The sequence below is a fragment of the Acartia tonsa genome, chromosome 5, assembly GCF_053477335.1.
Source record: "Acartia tonsa isolate MP-2025a chromosome 5, ASM5347733v1, whole genome shotgun sequence".
NCBI lineage: Eukaryota > Metazoa > Arthropoda > Copepoda > Calanoida > Acartiidae > Acartia > Acartia tonsa.
Window position 1 is genome coordinate 6,957,729 of NC_137264.1, and position 25,021 is coordinate 6,982,749.

The 25,021-nt window shown below is 32.4% G+C and overlaps 1 protein-coding gene across 4 annotated transcripts in view; it reads left to right on the forward strand.

The window, feature by feature from the left end:
• LOC145318644 (uncharacterized) overlaps positions 1-25,021 on the forward strand; it is a 37,677-nt gene that overhangs the window by 1,734 nt on the left and 10,922 nt on the right. The window contains exons 1-8 of one of the 4 annotated variants that reach the window (XM_080160049.1): positions 1,242-1,310; positions 4,193-4,257; positions 4,767-4,833; positions 9,153-9,209; positions 10,318-10,425; positions 13,352-13,417; positions 17,860-17,946; positions 23,018-23,092. In XM_080160049.1, coding sequence (XP_080016175.1) covers positions 4,211-4,257; positions 4,767-4,833; positions 9,153-9,209; positions 10,318-10,425; positions 13,352-13,417; positions 17,860-17,946; positions 23,018-23,092 — 507 coding nt within the window. In that variant the 5' untranslated portion in view covers positions 1,242-1,310; positions 4,193-4,210. Of the gene's footprint in view, positions 1-1,241; positions 1,311-4,192; positions 4,258-4,766; positions 4,834-9,150; positions 9,210-10,317; positions 10,426-13,351; positions 13,418-17,859; positions 17,947-23,017; positions 23,093-25,021 lie in introns of those variants that run through there. The other 3 variants (XM_080160051.1, XM_080160050.1, XM_080160052.1) reach the window with 3 other exon arrangements.

Here is a 25,021-nt window from a genome sequence, read left to right on the forward strand (position 1 = left end):
GGGCGTTGCCAGTAAAGGGACTATACCCAAATTTTCTTTATATATCTAAAAAAAATTTGGGCAAGGGCAATCGAATTCAACTCCCCCCTCCTTAAATGCCTCTAGGGGCGTATTCGTCCGTCTTTTTTATATTACTGAATGCTTCCCCCCATGCCTCTTTTTTTTGTTACTAGCGGCTACACCCCTAGAAGCATCTAGGGGTAGGAGGGGGAAAAGTCAACCTCAGCCTATTTTGAATTTGAGTTTCAAAAGAGTAAAAAAATATTTTTTGTTTGGGGGGGGGGCGTGAAGATACCCTTCTCAAAAATAGTTTAAAACCTTCCCAGGACCTATAAGAAGTTTCACTGTAAAGGAGACTAATATAGGTTCAGTGGTTAGCGAGATCCTTCGGGATAGACAAAAAACGCTACTACTTTATATGATAGGATTAAAATAAAACAATGCGTCTTAGCTAAATATGTTAAAAATGCTGCTGCTATGTCAGGTGCGCCATCAATAGTTAGAGTAGGAGAAATGCATTGGTCCAAAACAGGAATAACTCATTACCATGCACAGTTAGGACTTCAAAGACAAAGGATGTGTAATTAAAGGCAGGGTTGTCTGAAAGACGTATTACCACATAACCCTAAACAGCATTAAGCCAGAGACGCACTAAAATAAGACCACCTGTTGTTTTTCGTCCTAAAGGCTATCCGACGCTATATCATTCTAGCTGTTAGCTGAAAATGACACTACGGAACAAAATGGACACCGATATCATTCAAATATAAAAATAAACCTCTTCAATTTGAAGTGGATATTTTATCTATTTAATTAAAATATTTGGAAATGTGTTACCATGCTTAAGTAACTTATTTGATAATGATAATTTAAATATAAATCTGCTAATATTTTATGCAAGTAATCATGGGTGTGTGGGTTGATTTAATGTAGCCACACCCTTTCCAGACAAAAAATACGTTTCAGGCCTGCCTTCCTCTCTTTTTTTTACCCCATTAGTTCAATTTATATAATTTATATTAACTAATGATAAACTTATTATAAAAAAAGCTTCTCATATGTCCTGGGAAGGTTTATAACTATATTTGGAAAGGGTACTAGCACCCTCCTAAGAGAAATAGCAGTAAAAAAAGAATAACCCCCCCCCAAAAAAAACAAACAAACATATTTATCTTCTTAAAACTTAGATATGACCTTCATACGAGCGATTCAAACTTGATTATGATTTCTTTTACAAATGTTTCAGATAAAGAAAATGTCCATGATGTTACACAAAAGCATTTCTATTTTAAGTGTATTTATGATATAAGGTACCTAATAGTTTACATACATAATTTTTTACCCTCGACCGTCTTCGGGGAGTTGATAGGTTCAAATCTCGGCCTGACACCGCGTCAGAATTGAAGACGTTAAAAATGGTTCCTACTGCTCCTAATTTAGTTAATAGTAGGGGTAATGCCTTGGACCATATACTGTCTCAACTCATTACCATGCACAGTGAGGACTTCTCAGACAAAGGTTGTGCAATCAAAGGTTTGGTTGCCTGGTTGTCTGTTACTTAATATCCATTATTGGGCGTTAGAGTATTGCATCCCATTACAAGCGGATCTAAAGATGAAATCGAAGGATAATCCCGCTCTAATTTTGGTAGTATATATTTTTAGTAGGTCTCTTTGTAACTAATTTATTCAGTCATGTTTTCATAATGATTCATGAAACAGTAGCTACTAGTAGAGTACAGCTCTATAAACTTTACTATGAAGTCCGTATTTCCTTTTTAAAATTATCGTGTTTGTTCTTTTATCTTCCTTTTTTTCTCGCTCACATGGATGTTGTCATCTATGCTCAATTATTATATATTAGCCACCAGCCCTAAGAGGCCTCTAGGGTCACGCAAAATATTTTTTTTCAATCTATGTTAAAATCAGCTGTTTACCAAACATATTTTTTTTCTCCGCTAGTTATTATTTTGGGTTTTAGCTGTTTTTAAAAGTGTTTTTATTATTGTTGGCGATTTCTTTTGGGAGGGTTATGGTACCCCCCCCCCCCCCCCCTAAAATAGCTATTATTCTTCTCAGTACCTATGAGAAGCTACATTGTAAAGGAGAACCATATTATGTTCAACGGTTAGCGAGATCCTTCCGTACAAACTGACAAACAAATAGACAGATAAACATCCTGTTACTTAATTATAAGGATTAAGCACACTCGACTTAAGCATTATGGCCTTCAGAGGAATAAGCATCATTATAATAATGAATACAAATTTTAAAAATAAACTACATAGGTATATTTTCTCCAGAAAATGATAAACCATTCAGTGTTGCTTAATTGCAGCTTAAACCTTGTTGTAAAAGTTGATCTTTTTGTATCATCATTACAACAATTAAACCTCTATGAAAAGAACTTGCAGCGTTAAAGGCAGGGTTGTAAAGGGTTAAGACAATGGCTGATAAATTAATGTACATCCCCAATAATAATACACAAAATTACCCTTTCCGAAGATTACTATCATTGGTTATTAAACCGTTTAGACATTCAACAAAACGATCCACCAATCAAGGTTGTTAAGTAAACGAATAAGAAGACGTTATCATAAGACTTTAGGGACTATTGTAATAAATGTCCCAATGTACCTGGCAAAAAGGTCTATTTTAATCCGTGATTATTTCAACGTCACATATTTTATGAACAAATTCATAATGTAAACGTTTTGTATATCAAATGTTATATCAAAGTCAAAATTACATAAATAAAAACATTATCTTAAGTAGGGAATAAATCTTCAAATTAAAAAAAGTTGTAGGAGTGATCAATTAATTCAATAACTCGTAATTAAGATATGAGGGTTATCCTATTACATAAAGTAGTAAGCTTTTATGTATGTAGCGAAGAACCTCACTAACTTCTGAACCGATGTGGTTCTTCTTTACAGTAAAGCTTTCTATAGTTCCTAAGTTGGTTTTAGATCCCCTAGATGCTAGGGGATCATTTAGTAAGGAATACAATACTACAAGTTAAGTCTGCCGATTGTTTAAAAAAAATCATTTACTAAGATTTTAATATTGCTTGTTTCACTTCTACAAAAGACAAAGATAGTATAAAAAACATGCTAACTTTAGAATAAAACTAGAATTTTTTTAAAAAATCAGTTTTGTTGAGGTTGTATTTCTCGTTTCCAGAAAATTTTAGCTTTCCATGGCGTTTTTAAGTGTCCTTTAAAGTTGATTACAAAGAGGCCTTCTTAAATTAATGCATAGAAACGTCAAAGTGTTTTAAAAGGAATAGGATATGACTTAAGATTATCTGAGATTTAAACAGTTACCAGGGATATAAATAGATATTCTAGGTTCTTGTTAATATTAAGTAGTGTAGCTATTCTTAAAAAGGTACTTGAGGTTTGGGGGGCGGGGGATCGATCCCCAAACAATTTCTATTTTAGTTTTTAGAAGAAAATGTTACAGAAAAAGTTGCTTCCCTTTTTTATAGCGGCGATTTCTCTTGGGAGGGTTGTGGTAAACCGTAGTACCCTCCACCAAAATAGTTATAAACCTTCCCAGGGCCTATAAGAAGCCACCTTGTACAGTAGAAGCATATTGGTTCAGTGCAGCGGTACACACAGAAAGACATTCTTTTACTTAATTTTTTTATTGTCGGCTTATTTTTTTAATCAAGACAGAAATACTTAAATATTAAGACTATAATAAACAATAAACCTCTTAACTCAGGATTATCTAGAGCATAAGATAATCTTGTCGTTTCTGAACTTTTTATGACATAAAAACTTTAATAATAAGGTCGTAAGTGCAATTTATAGTATTTTTTATATTTCTTCATTAAAAAACGAGAAATATTCCATAAGAGGAAAAATAAAAACAAATAAAGGCGTTATCCTCTTAGAATTTTTTTCATTTTGAAAATTTGAGTACAATTTGAAAATACAACTTATTCGGGACCAGCAATTTCCGAGATCTTAAGCTTCAGACAAAAATACTTACTACTTTATATTATTGAATGGAAATATCCTACAAAGACCTCACAAAACAATCATATGGCAGATTTTTAGACTGACACTTAACTTGTAACAAGTAGAGTAGCTTCACTACTTATTGCAGTTGTAACTACCTATCCTTTTTTTAATTTTAACATGGAAATATTTATAGGTAAACGAAAGTTAAATTGATCTGTTTAGGTCGTGTTTAGTGTTGATATGGAGAGTGGAAGACTGAGCGTTAGTGGTTGTATCAGGACACATCCAGGGATTATACTTAATACATTTGGTTCTAATCATGATCATATTCATACGATACTAGGATAATACTAGAATTACTTTTGCAATCTTTATAAATGGTATTTTTAAATCATTATGATAAAGTAAAAGGATTTTGTCTGTTTGTTTGTGTGTACCGAAGGATCTCGCTAACCGCTGAACCGATCAGGGTGGCTTCTCATAGGCTGGGAAGGTTTTTAACTATTTTGGGGGAGGGTATTACCACCCTCCCAAAAGAAATCACAAAAAATCAATTTGTTTTACATTAGAGACTCCTACGCAACATAGCTAAGTATCGTAGAAACTTGAAAGCAACATAGCTAGGTATCATATTATTTTTTTTAAAAACCAAACATTTAAAGTGCCACTAGAGGCGTCTATGATCATGTATGGCTTAATTCCTATATTAATTTGATCACAAGCTTAATTTAGCCTAGAAGATTATTCTTAATAGGCCTGCCCCCTTGTTATTAGAATGAAAAGTATAACTGGTTGTAGAACAATGTATGTGTATCCAGCCTCCTATACCTGGCTGGCCTAGCAACGCACAAACCAACTGCAAGGTAGGATTCATAAGGGATCTATATAAGGATCAGATAAGGGGAGGGGGAAGTTCTGACACTTTTGCATAAACAGGCTTTGTCTTGGGAGTGAGAGGATAGGTTACTTGGCAAAAAAGTTTCTTTTGGATATAGTTTCCCTATATCTAAAAAATTGACTTTGACCTCCAGTTTCAGGTGCTGCAGGCCTTCAGGTTGCTTCTGGACAGGTTAAATAAAAATAATTTAAAAAAATGAAGAGTTAGAAGTTAACTTATGAAACAAAATATCCATATTTTTATGTTGTTTACATATTTGAAGATAAAAGATGCTTATTAGGTTGAACTCACTCGCAAAAAAATATTTATTTTTTATTTTTACCCGTCCAGAGACAACCTGGAGCACCTGCAGCACCTGAACCTGGAATCCAAATATGTGTATTTCTCATTGTAAGGAACTACCTATAGAAAAAAATAAAAAAATTTAAGTTAACATTTTTTTAATTCTAAACCTTTTGTCCCATTTGTTACTTTTCAACTTTTTGTTCGTTTTAGGGAAAAAAGACCAAACCAAGGATTACTCATGCCAAATTTCATAACGAAATTCGGATTCTAAGTGCCGTTTATGCATTGATTACGAGATGGTTGCATTAAACCCCCCCTTTATTAACTTTTTGTATGAATTTAAATTATTTACATTCAAAAACTTTTGAGACTTGTAAAACTGTTTAAGTTTTCTACTAAATATTTATCAAAATCATTATTGAAAATTGTTAGAGTACTTTCCAGTAAAATAACACACTTTTTGCTTTATTTATCAAATAGGGGGGGGGGGGAGTTTGTACACTTATAGGAAATTAAATTCAGCACCAAAGGAGGATGTGCGCTAAAATGGTTTGGGGGGGGGGTACTCGAGAATCCTTCGGCTAGAGTGAGCTAATTTCGGATCATATATCAATGCTTCTGTAGGGCCAAAGTTACTTTTAGGATTATCGGATTTCTCGCCGAATTAGGCAATTTGGAATCATTTGAGACCATGTTATTTTTTTAAAAAACTTTTCCCCTTATAACTAATCTTGCGGGAAGGCGTTGTCATTTTTTCAAATTCTCGTTTATCAAGGTATATATTATATTAAGTGCCTCTCCTGTGCTCCTGTATCAGCTTGATATCTTTAAATATAAGCTCATAACTCATATTTTTAGTTTTTAGGGGTCGTTTGCCCCACTAGCCCCTAGAAGTAAAGTCGTAAGATGAAATCTGTAATGATTACTTAGTTCAGTTCTATTAAAAAAGTTTTTTTTTTAAAATCAGGTTGATATCTTTCAAAATAAGCTCAGAACTCATAATTTTAGTGTTTTTAAGGGTCTGTTGCTCCAATACCCCCCTCCCCCTCAATTTTTTTTTAATTATGAACTAGCGATTCTATATAGGAGGGGGACTTTCCATACCTCTTGGGGCGAAGCCCCTAGATGCTAGAGGCGAAGCCGCTAGTTTCTTCATAAAGTATGACCTATCATGTATGATATTTAAATTGTCTGTACCTACTTATATGAATATCAAAAGTACACCAGTTATCAAATACAATTACGTGATACTTTTAAAAGATTTGTCTTTATGATAAAACAAAAGTATAATAGAAAAGGAATGATTCAAGACTTTAAAAAAGACAAAAGTGGATAGGAAAAAAGTTAATCATCTCTTAAAAAAGTACTAAAAATTATGTCTTTTTATGTTTGTGTAATTAAACCATATTAGAATAGTTAATACCTATTTATAGTGGCTCTAATATCTTCAAATACCTACTTTTTAACAGTTATATTGTCAAGGATCTAATTTGTTTTATACTTTTAATCTTCTTTTAATTAATAAGTGAATAGGGCAATAAGTGGATGTTCATTTGTTGGATAAACTTTCGTCATTTCTGTGCTGTAAAGCAAAGGGGGGGGGGGGGAGTTAATGCAACCATCTCGTAATCAATGTATAAATGTCACTTAAAATTCGAATTTTGATCTGAAATTTTGCATGAGTAATCCTTGGTAGGTCTATTTTCCCTAAATCGAACAAAAAGTTGGAAAAGTAACGGCTTACGGCTCAGCTGTTTAGCCGTTTTTTTTTGGCTATTTTTAGGGCAATTCTGTCATAAATTACGTAGAAATCAACATTTTAAAACATATTTTTGCTTTAAATCATGTGAAATGATAAAAAAAAAACATTTTTTTTTAATTTCTAGTACCAGCAACTACCGGCTAGAATCGTTTGAAAACGTTTTGGAGCAGCAAAAAGTAATATGTCAAGATAGGTTTCGTGATGGATTTGCATTGAGAATACCAAAAAAATGGCCAAACGGCTTAGCCGCCAGCCATTAGCCGTTACTTTTTCAACATTTTGTTCAATTTAGGGAAAATAGACCTACCAATGATTACTCATGCAAAATTTCAAATCGAAATTCGAATTCTAAGTGCCATTTATTCATTGATCAGGGTCATAGTAAGAGGTTTGAATAACCAGGCCAGAGTCGGAATATTACTATCAAGTCTTTTCTTGAATGTAGACAAAGTGACGGCCTTTTTCACATGAAAAGGAAGATCATTCCAGAATTTAGCTGCTCTAACACTGAATACATTTCTGGATAGTTTTAGTCTGAGCATGGCATCTTGAATATCACTATTACACCAGGTTTCTTTAAAAATCTAAAAGAAACAAAACACAATGTTGAATATTACAAGAAGTTTATCAAGAAAACTTCCTGATTTAGAAATTTTAGTTGCGGACAAACAACCTGACTTAAATAAAGAAGCAGATTGCTATTAAACAAGGATGACAACATCGATAAAAGCGAAGCTCTGAAACTGTAGGACAAACGGACATTAACACTTGTAGAGTGTAATAACTGAATAACCATAATATAAATGTATAAGAGTCGAAGCAAAATTGTAAGTTTTGTTGAAAAACGGCTTGATACAGGATAATGATTATGGACATACTTACATTTTTAGGACTTGATTATATAGTTGCTTCGCTTATAATATTGTACTTTGTTGTCTCAGGAATCAGTATACCAAAAGTCAGATCAATTGGATAATTAGTTCACATACAAAGGGAGAGGTCATTTTCTAGTAAATCCCGTAAAGGTGTGTGTTATAAGGCCTAAAAATAGTAGTAGAACGATAAGGTGCTCTATATATTTGTATTTCCTATTGAATAGAACAATAGGGAAGAAATTTTTTTTTTTTTTTTTGATAACCGTACCTGGAATATCTTAAATTTCTATCAAATGCTTTGTTTGGCTCAAACTGACACAAATAAAAAAAAAATATAATTATAATAAATCAACCTGTAAAGAATGACTTCTTCCTTTGTTTAATGGTATAGATTGTTCTTAACCTTTACCTTGTACCTATAGAAAACATTATTATTATAATTATATTTTTTTTAAATTTTTGTCAGTTTGAGCCAAACAAAGCGTTTGATAGAAATTTCGTATTTTTTTTAGATAATCCAGGTACGGTTATCAAAAAAAAAAAAAAATTTCCCTATTGTTCTATTCAATAGGGAATACATATATCTAGAGCACCTTATCGTTCTACTACTATTTTCAGGCCTTATAACACACACCTTTACGGGATTTACTAGAAAATGACCTCTCCCTTTGTTGTTAAAAAAGTAAAAAATCAACATGTTTAAAATGGACGTAAGGACATTCTGGTAGGGATTATAGAGTTGCTATGCTTTCTCGGACGGACCGATCCTAATTATATAAAAGCTTTGCTTTTAATTATTGATTGACCATTAAACATGACATTTACTGATTAATATGTCATATACCTAGGTAATTACTTTATTTTCAATTTTACTTCTTTTAAAAGCTTTAATAGATTTTAAGATTGCTTTGCTTTATTTCGTAATAAAATATTAATCTTCTTTTTATCAATTTGCCTTATCTTATTTTCCCCGAATTAAAAAGGTAGGCTGCTGAAAGTGATAAAACCTATTTTTAAAAGTTTCTAATCCATCTTAATTCAAATTCTTTATAACCAGGGATGCGGTGCCGTTTGACTTTGTTGCGGCTCCGGCTCCTACCTAAAATCAAGAAAAAATTAAAAATCTATTTTCAAGTATATTTTTGACTTTTGAAGGTTTTAAAAGTTTAATTTTTGAGAAAAATAAATGGACTTGCAACACTTAAAAGGGTTTTTAAATTATAACATTTAAACATTAAGTTAAATCAAGGTAGGCATAAAAAATCCAGATATTTTTTTAGCTACCCGCGGAGCCTGTAAAATTTGGCGGCTCCGGCACCGCACTCCTGTTGATAACACTCTTACATAATTAATTTTATTCAGGAGAAAGAAGGGAAAAAAGAAAAGGATCTCACAGTCAAACCAATAAGATTAAAACAGGTAAATAACAAAAATCATTTCAGATTAAATCATCGCTTTCTTCTCAATTTCCTAGCATTTAGGACAGGGTTGGCAAAATTCGGGATTTTTGTAGAAAAGTCCGCGGACAAGCAAAAGTCCGGATCTTATTGGTTTAATCCGGGAAAAGTCCGGACTTTTAAAAAAAAGTTAATTTAAAAAAAAAATAATCTCCGTAAATGTCAACGTATTGACCCAATCATTTGTATTTAGGTATGAGAGAGGCAATAGGGAAATGAGTTGATTTCTTGGTAGTAAGGATACTCTACAATTCTCTTGAATGTTCATACGTTACTATAAAATTTAGGATTGCCTCTTAACATATAAAATTAACTTATCGACATTAATGTTAAATGTCAAATGTCAAAAGATCACTGTTCCTAAGTTAAGCTAAAAGTATTTTTTAGTTTCTGAATTCTTATTCTATGTTTCATAGATAAATTTTGGAGCATATTAAATTAAAAAATTTGTATGTGTAAATTTTATAATTTAAGAGGCAAGCCTAAATTTACTACTAACGTTTATTCATTCAAGAGAATTGTAGAGTATCTGTACTACCAAGAAATCAGCTCACTATTGCCGCTCGCATACCTAGTACATTTTTCAAATAAAAATGTTGCTTTCTAAAAACAAGTCTTTTTTGTTGTAAATTCTAATGTTTAATGCTGTGTGTAACAGGCATTTTAAGAAAAATTAAGAAGTTTCTTAAGAAAAAGTAGTAATTTAGGACCTTTTTGGAGGCGAAAACAGCATTTTTTTTCAAAGTGGACTTTTGCTGTGGATTTTTGTTGGTGGTTAAACCCGGAAAAAACCATGTGGTTTAATCTGTTATGGACTTTTCCTGCCAACCCTGATTTAGGGGCTCAGTATTCAAAGATTTAAAAAATAGCCTTAAACTATCCCAAGACTTAATTCTTAAAATGATATAGTCTAAAACCAAGTTTTGGGGGACTTATGCGAAGTTTTCCTTAATTGGAGAACTTAAACTTATCAGCAGTCATCGAAATCTTAATCTTCAGACAAATAAACTTTACTAAATTCTTTATATTATATGATAAAATATGTACATAATTGTCCTTGTTATATTTAGGAAGATGCAAAGTTGAGTATTAAAAAGCTTGTTGCTGGCAGTATCCAAGATACGGACAAATTAAAACCTCTTGAAACACAAGTGGCTGGCCATGGTACAGGAGATAAGGTTAGATAAACTTTTTTTTTTAAATGTTTGGTTAGGTATGAAAAACCCTGCTGAAATGTTTTTTTGCCTTTTTTGGTCTATTTTGATGTAGAAACTTACCTTTAATTGATTTTTCTTAGGTTTCTTTGCTTGAATACGCTGTATCTATTCATAATGACATTATTTAAGATGATTCAGCAAGTCTTATACCAAACCCAGCGGGCTAGGTAGGTGGCTCGCAGGAGTTAAGTGCATTTTTTTCTTGTTTTGTGTTATTTATATTTAAAAATATAGGTTTTTGGGTTTTGGTCCCCAACTTGCTAAATTATTTTAATTAGTGTCCTTATAAATAGATAGGTATAGTGTATTCAAGGAAAAAACTTGAGAAAAAAAACAATAAAAGAACGTTTCTTGACCAAAATAGTCCAAAATAGACCAAACCCTTTAAACCCCATTTTTGCAGGGTTTTTCTTACCTAACCTAAAAGTAAAAAATTGTTTTCATTAGAATTTGTTTTCATTTAGATGTAGTACATATAGGATTAGGCTTATGCACCAATTTTCAGGAATCTAGCTCAATATTTAGACCATTTTGCTCACTGTTTAAGTTCAGATGTCATTACGCAACCCCCCCCCCCCCCTCCCAATTATCTTTAAAGTTTTGTAAAAAGAAATCCCTGATTTATTTGTATATCAAATATTCAAATGGGTCCAGCGAGTATTGCTTTTAGTTTGGAAGCAAAAAAATGGACTGGAATGTTAAAGGGTACTATGCACGAACGAGAGCAAGCGATTCTAAGCACCTTCCAAAGTTCCAGCAGTGATTCTAAATGTTTTTTTTTGTAAATACTAGGGTTATGTTTTATATCGTTATATCAAATTTAAAAAATAAGTTTTACCATGGTTTTCTATGAAATGCTGTAAATTACAAGAGTATACTAATAAACCTGTTTATGATATTCCAAGTTAACATCCCTATTTCTAAATTAATATTTTTCATTGAAAAAGTTTATTTTGTTCCACAGCAGTTTGAACTCAACAAAATATTTGATTATATTTAGTAAAAAAAAAATCCTAAAATTTCACAGTTTTTTTCATATAAAACCATGGTTAAACTTACTTTTTAAAATTAATATAACGATATTAAACATGACCCTAATATATTCACAAATAAAAACACATTTAGAATCACTGCTGGAAGGTGCCTAGAATCGCTTGCTCACGTTAATGCATTTGCATACTCCTCTTTTGTCTTCTCTTTGTGTACTTTTTATTTTCCTCATGCACCTAAAGAATCCTAGACTAGTTTTGATCTTTCAAAAATATTTTTAAAAATTCATTATATTTTTAAAATAAAAACAAGACTAAATACGTTCATAACACGATTATATGAAGAGCAGTGAGGTAGGAGACATTGGATTGTAGTTTACATTGGTACTTCAATATTTGTTACCACGTTAGCTGATTCGTTTGCTCAAAAAAATTGGATACTTTTATTGAATTGTTTTGTGATTGGTTGGTTGGTTCAGTAATCGTACTAGTAGTGTTCAACCTTTTCAAGATATAATTTTGTTTATCATCACCATTTTTATTGTCTATTGTCCTATCCAGGGTGTCGGAGCCGTTTAATTTTTATGCGGCTCCGGCTCCTGCTCCGGCTCCTAACTTAAAATTAATATATCAATTTTTGTTCATTATTGAATTTGATAAAATAAAATAAATAATATATAATATTTTGCTTTTATTTGATTAAAGCTATATAAAAGTAGAAGGATGTGTGTCTATTTGTTAAGTAACAATAGTTTTTCAGTTTATTATATGGAAATAGACCGTTGCCAAATTATAATATTACTTTTCCCTCATCTATGCTCCTCGTATGAGAGTGCCATTAATTAGGGTGGCTTAATATGGAACACCTGCCAACACTCTAGGCCAGGGTGATGTAATAATTAAGTAGCTTCAACGAGAATTGCGGGTCAGCTTGTAATGTAACATAGAATACAATCATCTGTGCGCGAAGCTTATCAATCTAAGATTGGCCAAAGGATTCTCTCTTCCAGTCTCCGTGTGCATCTGAGTCCTAACTTCAGAGAATCATGGCTACAACAACAACAACTTTAAAAAATTATTTTTAGCTAATCTGAAGCCGGAGCCGTTTTTAACGAAAAATACGGCTCCGGCTCCGAAACACTGGTCCTATCCCTTGAGACCCCTGAATAAAATTAAATTATAAGTCTTAGATTGAAACAATGTCTTGTTAACAGATTATCCTCCCTTTTGTAAAATAAGTAAATATTAATGATAAAGTAATGGAAGCAGAAAACGGGGTGTGAAAATAAGAGCGAGGAAATATAAGCTTCTAAAGAACACGCTATGAGTATCAAAAAAGAAATATCATTATTCCAACAGACATTAGTTCTAAATTCTTAGATAAGGACAACGGAGATTTTAGATAGAATGTACAAAATGTTAAATCTTTTGTATTTTAAAGAATAGTTATTTCTTTCATCGTATTATAAACCGCTTTCCGCGGATATAGAATGTACAATTATAAGATTAAAACTAGTTTTTTAGCCCCGAGTTGCCAAAAAGGCACGGGCTAAAAAAACTGGTTTTAATCTTATGATTGTACATTTCTATATTCGTAGAAAGCTGGATATAATACGATGATAGACATAGTTTTTTCGTATGGATGAGAACCGGTTCCTATCCACCAGATTCGAATGAATACGAGAAAAGCTTTTCAACAGTTTTTATAGTTGATTTCTAAGGCGATTAGGCACAATGCTTTAAGCATACAAGTACATATTATCATGTCAAGCATCCTTTATTTATGTTTAAAAACTGTTTTAATGAGCTTCACTTTTTTTGGATGTTGTCATCCTACAAAAGTTTGTCCCGTTGTTTTTAAATATTTGTTACATTGATGTGATTATACTTTTTTTTAGATCTCCCACCGTGGAATGTTACACCATGCGAACGGATTTGTCCTGAAGCCAGCACAAGCTCCACCTAAGGAAAGAAATGTTATGAAAAAAAGATTACTTAACATTATTACAACTTTGCATTTTTTAACATTTAACATCTATCTTTTCTTTTCTAAAGCGTCTTGGGTTAACAATAGATTAACCAATTCTTTTATTGTACGCCCATTGTCTATAAGTCCTTACCTCATACGGGCGGAGATGCTGTCCATGACATTCAAACGTCATGGTCCAACAACCCAGGATAACCAAGGGGAGCCAAATGTCTCTTTTTCAGTCCAAACACCCTGGGCATTAGGTTAAGTAACACCCATCAGACAACCAACCCTTTGATTGCACGTCCTTTGTCTGAGAAGTCCTAACTGAGCATGGTAATGAGTTGCGCCTGTTTTGGGCCAAGGCATTCCCCCTACTATAACTATTGACAGACTGGCCAGAGTGTACGTTTTGTACGTTTTGTACGTTACGCATCGAATCTGTGTACGTTCTGGACGTTATTTTGATATGTGTACGTAACGTATTTTGAAATTTGTATTTTTGTACGTTTTACGTTTTTTTAAAAATAATAAGAATCAAATATTAGCAGAAAAGTAATTTGTATGTTTTTTACGAAAATTTTAACAAAAACTATAGGTGTATTATATTAAATAAATTCAATATTATCTTAAATTTTCATAGAACAAAAATATCTAGGTAAATTATGCATATATGTTATTAGAACTTACAGTTTAAATTTATGGATTTGAAATATATGTCCTATAGATTTAGTTTAAACTATTGAACAGAAAGAGATATGCAGTTGACTAAATTCAAGTTTAAATGCATTTCATGCTACTACCCCTTTAATAGATTTTACGATAATTTTTTTCAAATTCTTTATATACTTGGGTAAATTTTCCGAGCTATCATATGGTGCTCAGTTTAGGATTAAGAAGTCTTATTTTTTGGTATCTTCAGTTTTTAAAGAATAAGAATCAAATATAAGTATAAAAGTATTTGTATATTTATTTGTATTTGTACAAAAAGTATTACAAAAATAGTATATTATCTATAATACAAAGTAGAATGATGTCTGTCTGTCTGTTTGTCCGTCTGTATATCAGAAGCTTAATATCTCAGTAACCACTGAACCTATTGGGCTCTACTCTTCATGGAATATACCTAATAGTCCTGTGATGGTTTTTTGCTATTTTCTTTGGGGGAGGGACACTTAAAGCTTTTTACTTTCTACTAGGATTAGAGGCTTCGCCCCTAGCCTCTAGAGGCTTCGTCCCCTCTTTTATAGAATCGTTTGTTGGAAATTTGTCAAAAAAAAATATAAAAAAGATTGTGATTATTTTTTTCATTTAGGCTTCGCCCCAGGGTGAAGGTATTTAGTTTACAAAAATAAATTGAGGGTTGGTTGATTTTTTTTGGGGGGTGGGTTTCCCACACTCTAAGAAAATAGCCTAAAACTACCACAGGACCAGTAGATATATTCCCTGAAAATTAGAATTTAGAATCCAATCTGTTCAGCGTTTACCAAGATCTTAAGCTTTAGACAGACAGGCATTGATTTACTTTTTATTAAAGACTAGTATTTTCTGAGATCTTTAGCAATAGACAAAATAACCCTATATCCTATTATATGTTTATCCTATAAATCCTTTTTTTCTGTAACGAAGAATCTCGCTAACTGCTGAACCGACATGATCTTTGTGAGGTTGTGGGCTATTTTTTCTGTCCTTCCATATCCCTTCAAGAACCTGTATTCAAAATGGTAGAAAAATAGCCTAAAACCATCTCGGTAACTGTTTGAAGTAGTTATGAAAATCTTAAGCATCAGACAAAAAACTTACTACTTTATTTAATAGAATATACTTAGTACGTAATAACAGGATGTATGTCTCTCTGTCAGTTTATTTGTACCGAAGGTTCTCGCTAACTGCTAAACCGATATGGTTCTCCTTTACAGGGTAGCTTCTCATAGGTCCTGGGAGAGGGTACAACCACCCTCCCAAGAGAAACCACTCTTAGAAAAAAATTACCCCCCTTCCCCTATTTATTCTTTCTTTTTAAAATTGAAATCAGAAATGGGGGTGGTCTACTTCCCCCTCCCTCACTAAAAAATTTATTAGCAAAGCTACTCTATAATCACTTTGTCAGTCCGTTATGCTATCGGAGAAACGTGATTTTCTCGGCTCCTGTTTTTTGATTGAATAAGTTCACATTCTACATATTTTTATTGAGATTTGCCTTTTAGTTGGGTGCTAGATCTATTCCTAGATTTTCTTTTTTTCATGGTTTTCTCGACTTCTATTCAAGATAGACGGCTGAAATTTTCAGGGAATAAATAAATTCACATTCTACATATTTTCAAAAAGTTTATTTAAGGTTTGTCTATTTGTTGCAGTGCTAGATCGATTTTCACAACTCATATTCCTGATAGACGGTTGTAATTTTCAGGGATTGTATTAGTTTTCATTCTTAATACTTCCACTAAATTTCATTGAGATTTGCTTATTGGTTGGGGGGCTGAATTTATTCCTAGATTTTCACGTTATATATTTTTAAAAGGTTTTGTGATTTATTTAAATAAGTTAAATGCTTATTTTTTACAACACTACTCTATAGTTTATATAGTTCCCAGATTTCCATCCATAACTTTTGAGCTTTGCTACTTAAGGATGTTGTCATCCTTGTTTTTTAGTATCGAAGCTACTCTATAATTCACAATGTCCGTCTGTCCGTCCGTCCGTCCGTCCGTCTGTCCGTCCGTCCGTAATTAATGAATTGGGGGAAACGTGATTTTCTCGGCTCCTATAAAAGATAGAGAGCTGGTTTTAGGCTATTTTTTATATTTTCCAAATTTTCCCCATATCTTTGGTGTTTATGGTCCGATTTTCAAATTTTTTTCAGTTAAAGATATCAAAATTAAATTTCCCGTCATTTGAAGAAAACAACAATTACGGTCAGACTGCCTTTTTGCAGGTTTTTGGCTATTTTTATATTTTTTACATTTTTCCCCATATATTGGGTGTTTATGGTCCGATTTTCAAATTTTTTTCAGTTAAAGATATCAAAATTAAATTTCCTGTCGTTTGAAGAAAACAACAATGACTGTCAGACTGCCTTTTTGCAGGTTTTTGGCTATTTTTGTATATATCACATTTTTACCCATATCTTTGTGTTTATAGTCCAATTTTCAAAAAATTTTCAGTTAAAGATATTAACATTAAATTTTTGGTGTTTTAAGAAAAGAAACAATGGCGGCCAAACTGCCTTTTAGCAGGTTTTTGACTATTTTTATATGTTTGACATATTTCCCCATATCTTTGGTATTTTTGGTCCAATTTTAAAACTTTTTTGCATTAACAGTTTCAAATTTTTTCCCCCCATTGTTATGTGCATCTAGTATGTAATTTACTTTAACAGTCTTCATCATACAAAATAAAACAAGGTTTCGTCTATATTTTCTCCAATAAATCTATTCTTGATTTTAATAATAAAATACACTTTAAATCTACTTCTACGTATTCCCATCCACAATTTTTTGTGCTTCGCTACTTATGGATGTTGTCATCCTTGTTACTTTTTATTTTTAAATAAAAAAAAATGGGTTTTTGAATTCAACTCCTCCCCCCCCCCTAATCAAGTTCCTCTAGATGCCTCTAAGTCGCTGGTCCTTATAATAGGATATACTTTTACATAATAACTATTTTGGGGAAGAGTATCACCATCCACCCACCCAAGAGAAATTGACTTTAGAAAAAAACTACCTCCTCCCCCCAAAAATGAATTTTAATTGCTCACTGATTTTAAGTTAATTTTTTTTTCCAGATGTCTATAAATAACTTTTGAGCTTCGCTACTTATGTATGTTGTCATCCATGTTTTTTTTTATTGAATTCAACTCTCCCCTCCTCAAGTGCCCCTAGAGGCCTTTAGGAGCGTAGACGCTAGTTCTTTTGAATAGAGTAATAGGATATCTTGTGTCTGTCAGTTCGCTATGGTTCTCCTTTACAGGTAGCTGCTAGTAGACTTAAATGTATTGATAATAGGTAACTAGGAAATTATTTAACTTATTTTTATTAGGAATGTACGTTTTTTGTACGTTTTTTTACTTTTTTTATGTACGTAACGTATTTTTTTTGTGTACGTTATGTACGTTTTTTATTTTCAAAATTGGCTGGCCAGTCTGTATTGATGTTGCGCACCTGACATAGCAGCAGTAGGAACCATTTTAACGTCTTTAGTTATGACGCGGTGTTAAGCCGAGATTCGAACCTATCACCTCCCCGACGACGATCGAGTGCGCTACGTGTTTAGCCACGGTCGCGGGTGTCTATAAGTCCTTACTATGCATATGGTGGACTATTATTATGATGGTTTGTTTCTTCTTTGATAACATCTCCATCTTGATTTTCCACGGTTTTTTTTTAAATTTAAAGCATTTATTTACTATTTGATTTTTAAAATGAACGCTTTCTTGTGAAGGGAACTAGAGAGATAGAATTCTATGAAACCATATCCCGTTCCTTAAACCCAGTAGATGCTAAACTATATTCTTTTATGCCAAAGGTAAGTTAGGGATATTTACACAGAAGATAATTAGCTGTTGGGTTGACTACACAGCACAAGCGTGCGGAAAATAAAAAAATCTTGGACGCCCTTGCCTCTATGATATAACTAGAGTTGGCTCGATATAATTATCTCCCTATTGGCTAGTTTTCTATATGCATATCTATTTCTCAATAAATCTATTTTCCTCACCCGGCATTACTATCTAAAAAAAAGTAAATATTTAATAATTTAAATGATTTTAAAAAGATTTTTTAAATTATATTTTTTTCTTTACATTACCATCACTAAAGGGTTAATGATGCTGATTACAATTTTAGTTTAATATTTGACCACACAAAATGTCGCCACAATCGAATTCTTTTAAAACAGAGTTTTCTTAAATTTATTATATTATAAATTTAAATTTTCTCTTTTATGATTAGAAATTAAATACATCAATATAAGGTAAATAGCTACATGAAATAAAAAAAGGGAATTTATTTTTAATAAAGTAAAATAATGAGTCTTATCGTTCTGGGCAATGCGAGTTTATTATGGATTATTGGAGCACTATGAGTTTTAGTCATATATTCCTTGGAAAACTTGAGCTCGTTTATAGACATTTATTTCCTATATAGATCTGACATGGATCTTGAAGCAAGTAAGCAGGCCGTTTTGTACATGTTAAAAATTGGAAGATTTCATTAAATAAAAGTTATCGCAAATATACTTAGTAAAAGATTACCCCCCCCCCCCAAAGAATTTTTAAAAAAATTTTAATTGTTTACCGCCATCCCCCCCCCCCTTCCCACAAATAGTAAAGCTTGGACGTCCTTGGGCTGACAGAAAGACTTTAGTTATAGAATAGCTGCCCCATTTAAACGGATTAAAAAAAATTTTGTTCTACAGTTTAAGTATTTTAAGTACGATAAATGAAGGATAGGAATACGTAACATAAGGTAGCTCACCTGTTGAGCCTCTGATCTCAGTTCATCTTTGTTGAGTCAAGCAGTGATGTGAACCGCAAGCTCCGACTCTAAAAGAGATGCGTTAGTGAGCCTTGAGTGTTCCCGTGAATAGTGTGAATGATTGTTGAACAAGAGACATATGACAATAATCTTGATAATAAAGTTCACAATCAGATTGAACACATGGCAATACATTTCACTTTAGTTAATCACATATTCATGGGAGCACTCCAGGCGACAAATAAATATTTCTAATAATTGGAAGACTTATTCATTGCTTACATACATGAGGCAAAGAATGTATGTTTATTTTTATTAATAAAATTGCTTGAGGATTTTGATAAAACTTTAGATAAAATGTTTATAAAATGATTATATAAAAGTCCATTAAAATCACTTATAAAAGTCCAATAAAATCATTATGAAGAAGACTGTTTATCAATAAATATTAAAATACTTATGCTGATAGTTTGAAATGAATATTGATTTAGAAATTGTATTTATTGATGATGACTTGGAGCTTATTATTGATGAGACATTTATTGTAAAGATCTTCATGTTTATTTCTGATCATGCTAATTTGTCATTGAGATCTTCTTGCATCATATATTCATCATCATTATTATTATCATCATCATCATCATCATCATTCTTGGTATCATCAATCTTGTTATCATCATATCAATCATCATCTTGTAAGTCTTCTTTATCCTAAATAACATCAATATAAACTTTGATTATATTTGTGATATTTACATCATGACGTAGGATGATTAAAATTGTAAAACAACGTGATTTATAATAATAGAGCCAGTAAAAAGTAACAGGATTTCTGTGGGAATGTATGTCTTAGAGGATCATGTACATTATGACACTAGTCCCCAAAAGTTTTATTATAACGTTTTCTTATTCGTTGGTCTTACAACTTTGGTGACACTAGTAAATTTTGATTGGTTGGTTCGTTTAGTTGGTTATTCAAACGTTTCAACCACTACTTTTAAGAGTTAGATTTGTTTATTGGCATTGGGGATGTGCATCAATTCATCGGCCATTGTCATATCCCTTTAGATCCCTGATATCCAAGCTGTCTTTACCTGCTTTTAAAATGATCAAATGGATTTATTATTACTTGGATCTTATACTAAATTTTCATGTACTCATAAAGTGAAACTTGTAGCTGGCTAAAATAACGATCCCTTCATCCACCCCCTTACCCCAACCCTTACCCAACCTACTGGATAAATGAACTGACCTATAAATGATATCCATATTAGCAACCTAAATTGACGACAATATTTCCCCTGTCATATTATCCATTAGGAATCAAATGAGTTGAGCAGATGTATAGTAGGGTGGGTTCATATCGGAATTAGACAAAGCGGGGATATGCAACAGATAAAATTAACCTTAAAAACATTTCTGACCGAAAAAGAATTTTTACAAATTGAGTTTTAGAACACGACCACTTAAAAATATAATTCCTTACTTATTAGTATGCAAAGACGACATTCAAAAAAATTTTTGAATCAGAACTATGGATTCATGGTGCTCCCTGGAAAGGCCTTGAGGAGCTGAATCAGAAACTTTTGTCCGTTTCAAAATATCTCGTTCCTAGCCTTAGAAATCACTAAAAAATCAAATTTTTTTAAGGTTTAATGAGAATTGTCCAATTTGTAGAGGTTTTTTAGATTTTCTCAGGCTAGGAACGAGATTTTTTGAAACGGACAAAAGTTCTTGACTCAGCTCCTCAAGGCATTTTCAGGGAGCACCACGAAGCCATAGTTTGATTCAATAAATTTTTGACTCCCATTTACAAATAGCTATACAATTGAACGTCTGGTCGTCAGCGGTTTTAAGACTTAGGATAAATTTTAAATCATCCAGAGGTGTATTATATCTATATAAATTGAGTGCAGATCCCCGCTTTGGCCTCAGAAAAAAAATGTCCAAAATCAACCCACCCTAATGTATAGTGGATGTTTATTAAATATAATCCGGAATCCGCCAAATTTTTGGCCAATTTTGGAATCCGGAATCCGTTTTTTTTTTATAGCGGATTCGGATTCTTAATTGTTAGGCTAAAATTAGCGTCTTGTGTGTTTTCTTTCAACCCCTCCTCTTTGAAGGTAAAGATCACCCCCCCTCCATCTTTCTCCAACTACATTACCAGATCAGAAAATATGAAAAAACGCAACTTTAGATTCTCCCCAGTACCCGGTATAATTTAATCCCTTATTATATTTTTAATAAAGCCCTTTAAAATATTGCTAGAATCTGGAATTCGTCAAAGAATAAGAATTCGTGGAGAATCTGTTTTATTTTTGGACGGATTCTTGTAAGAATCCAAATCCGGTCCAAAATTAGGCGGATTGCCAACCCTACTTGTAATGAATTTAAGACTTCTATCATTTGATAGCAGCCAAGAAAAATCACTTTTTTCTTTACAAAGCTTACTAAAAGAATGACTAACATGTATTTTTTTTCCTTTATTATCCATTACAAAGAATAAAAGTCAAAATAAACGATGATTCCATTACATTTCACAAAAAGAACAGAGACTAAAAATAAAATATTTAAAGTAAAAATGGAGTTTTTAATATCTTTTCATTCTTCACATTTCTTGGATTTCCATTATCAAGTTTTATGTCTGTTTGACGTCATATTATTGACAATTATATAGCCTTTAGCAATAAAAAGAAATTTTAAAAGTCTATAAGGAAAACTTAATTTAAGACCATAGGGAGGGAGGGAGGGGGACTATTGTAGAGGCCTAGTAAAAAGTATGATTAAAGATGGGATCTACTGCAGTTCAGGGTAAAATATTGCTGGTAACGAATGCTTCCTGTTTCCTGGCAATATTAGAAGATTCCTGGATCTAGCATAACAAGAAATATTTCTGGAGCTACCAATGTTTAACTTTCCCGGTTGCTGGCAATTTATGCATATTCCTGGCCACTGCCATGTTTCAAACATTCCTGTTAAAAAGCAATATTTCCCTTTTTAATTCCCATTTCCCTTTTATTAATCTTACCCCACAGTTTAAAGGTTGGACAACAAACATTCCATATAAATGGGCATGATGTATACATGCATGCACACCAATAATAATTGGAGAGATTGAAGGGAAAGGGGAGGGGGGAATTAGTATAAATATTGCAGAATTATGTTACTTATAAACAGTATGATTAGAAATTTACTATTGGTTGGTACACCAAGAAAATTGCCTGGAGTACAATAATAAAAAATGGGAGGCTTTATAGAATATTTATGGCTTCCATTCAGCATGAAAGTTAAATGTTAAGAATTTGGGTAGGCATATTATATAATTAGCCAGGAATTACGCAGAGTAAAGGGATGGGGCAGTATAAATATCAAGAAATCGAAAAACTAATCTTGAGTATGCTTAGTTTTGTAAGTGGGAGCTATGCCTCATAAATAGCCACGAAATCCGTATATTAAACATTTTGGAGAATTGAAGCAGTTAGGCTTTATGAAATTGATTTGATGTTTGTCTATGTTAAGTTAAACTTTTTTTACTGAGAAAGAAACTATCCTAAAACCTAAACTGAAACGCATGCCTGCAATTTCATAAATATTTTAGATTTAAATCCTATACTTTATTATTATGTTACTAGAGGCTACGCCCCTAGCATCAAGAAGGGATATGGATTGGTAGAAAAATAGCCTAAAATCATACCCAGACTTTTTTTTTATAAAGATGAAATAGCTTAAAACCATCATATGACCTATAAGAAGCTTCACTATAAAGGACCATATCGGTTCAGCGGTTCAGTTGTAATATTGCCAATAACCAGGAAGCATTCGTTACCAGCAATATTTTACCATGAACTGCAGTAGATCCTAAAGATATAATACATCCCCAATGATGATAAACAAAATTACCCCTTTCTGAATACCTATTCTAAATATTGATTAAAAAGTCTAAACTGTTGGAACTATCTACCCAATTAAAATTCAATAAAAAGTACCATAAGTTTTTAAGCCAACGAATTAAGTTTTAAGGCTTCAAAACTTTGTGTAATCATGAAATTTCCATTCTACTGTCATGTGACATGTCCCTCCCTTAAAAATATAATCATGCAACTCTAACCTATTTTTAGTTCTATGGTACAGAGAAGATAAGTCTAGATGGACTACCTCACAGCCATTACCTTGTTCTAGAAGATCTTACAGAGGTAAGTCTATTGTCTAGTAGCAAGGATACTCTATATATAGTAAGTCTAGATTGGCTACCTCTCAGCCATTACCTGGTTCTAGAAGATCTTACAGAGGTGAGTCTAGTGTCTAGTAGCAAGGATACTCTATATATAGTAAGTCTAGATGGACTACCTCTCAGCCATTACCTGGTTCTAGAAGATCTTACAGAGGTGAGTCTAGTGTCCAGAAGAGGGACTTCTTTATTGGTTGAAAAGTTTGAAATCTTTGAATCATGATTAAATAAAAAGTACCTAAATAAAGTTTTAAGCAAGCGAATTAAAAGCGTGATTTTAAAACTCTAGTACCATAATAATTAACAGAACAATTTCCCCTCCCTCCTTGCAGGATAATGTAAACTAAAATAAGAATATTTCAACATCGATAAAAGCGAAGCTCTGAAGATGTAGGATAAACAAACATTTACACTTGCAGAACTGATTAATCAGTATAAATGTAAAAAAAAATCAAACCAAAATTGTAAGTAAATTCATTGAAAAACTGCTTAAATACAGGATATTGATAATGACTTACATTTTTAGGACTTATAGAGATGCTCCGAATATAACACTGTATTTTGTTTTCCTATAAATCAGTTTACCAAAAATCAGATGAATCAGATGATTTTATCACATTAAAAAATTTTTGTTACAAAAGTTAAAAATCAACATGTGGACGCGCGGACATTCTGGTAACGACTAGAGAGTTGCTACGCTCTGTATAAATTAACGTAAAGAGCTATTGGACGGACGGATCCAAATTATAGACAACCACGCTTTTAAAAATTAAATTAAAATACAACATTAAGTAGATAATAATAATCTTAAACTCTATTTATAAATGATAAAAAGACTGATGTAAATTCAGTTATTTTTGCTCTTTTCCTATTACTATTTTTAAAAGCGAAGCTTTTCTATAATTAGGGTCGGTCCGTCCGTCCGTCCGTACGTCCGTCCGTCCGTCCGTCCGAGATAGATAGCTTTTATTCGTTAATTTAGGCATGTTAGAATTGTCCTATCGAATTCAAACTTTGCATGATGATTCCTGTAGTAGTTTGGTACGATTTAGAAAGCGTAGCAACTCTATAATCATTACCAGAATGTCCGTATGTCCATTTTAAACATGTTGATTTTTGTACTTTTTTAACAACAAATTTTTATGTGATCTAATTATCAGTTTGATCTGATTTTTGGTATATTGATTCCTGGGACAAAAAAGAACAATATTATAAGCGAAGCAACTCTATAATCAAGTCCTAAAAATGTAAGTATGTCCATAAACATTATCCTGTATCAAGCAGTTTTTTAACAAATTTACTTACAATTTTGCTTTGACTCTTATACATTTATATTATGATTATTCAGTTCAGATACTATACAAGTGTTAATGTCCGTTTGTCCTACCGTTTCAGTGCTTCGCTTTTATGGATGTTGTCATCCTTGTTCCTTATAGAGTTGCTTCGCTTATACTATTGTTCTTTGTTGTCCCGTGAATCAATATACAAAAAAAATCAGATCAAACGGATAACTAGATCACATAAAAATTTGTTGTTAAAAAAGTAGAAAAATCAACATGTTTAAAATGGACGTACGGACATTCTGGTAATGATTATAGAGTTGCAACGCTTTCTAAATCGTACCTAACTACTACAGGAATCATCATGCAAAATTTGAAATCGATAGGACAATTCTAACCTGCCTTAATTAACGAATAAAAGCTATCTATCTCGGACGGACGGACGTACGGACGGACCGACCCTAATTATAGAAAAGCTTCGCTTTTAAAAATGAATAGATCCTTAGCTACCAGCGATAAGGGTATAATAAGTAGGTAGATATAATCTGTGGAGGGTGGTGGTTAATCTCCTTCAAAAATAGTTATAAATCCTCGGATCCCAGGACCTAAGCTTC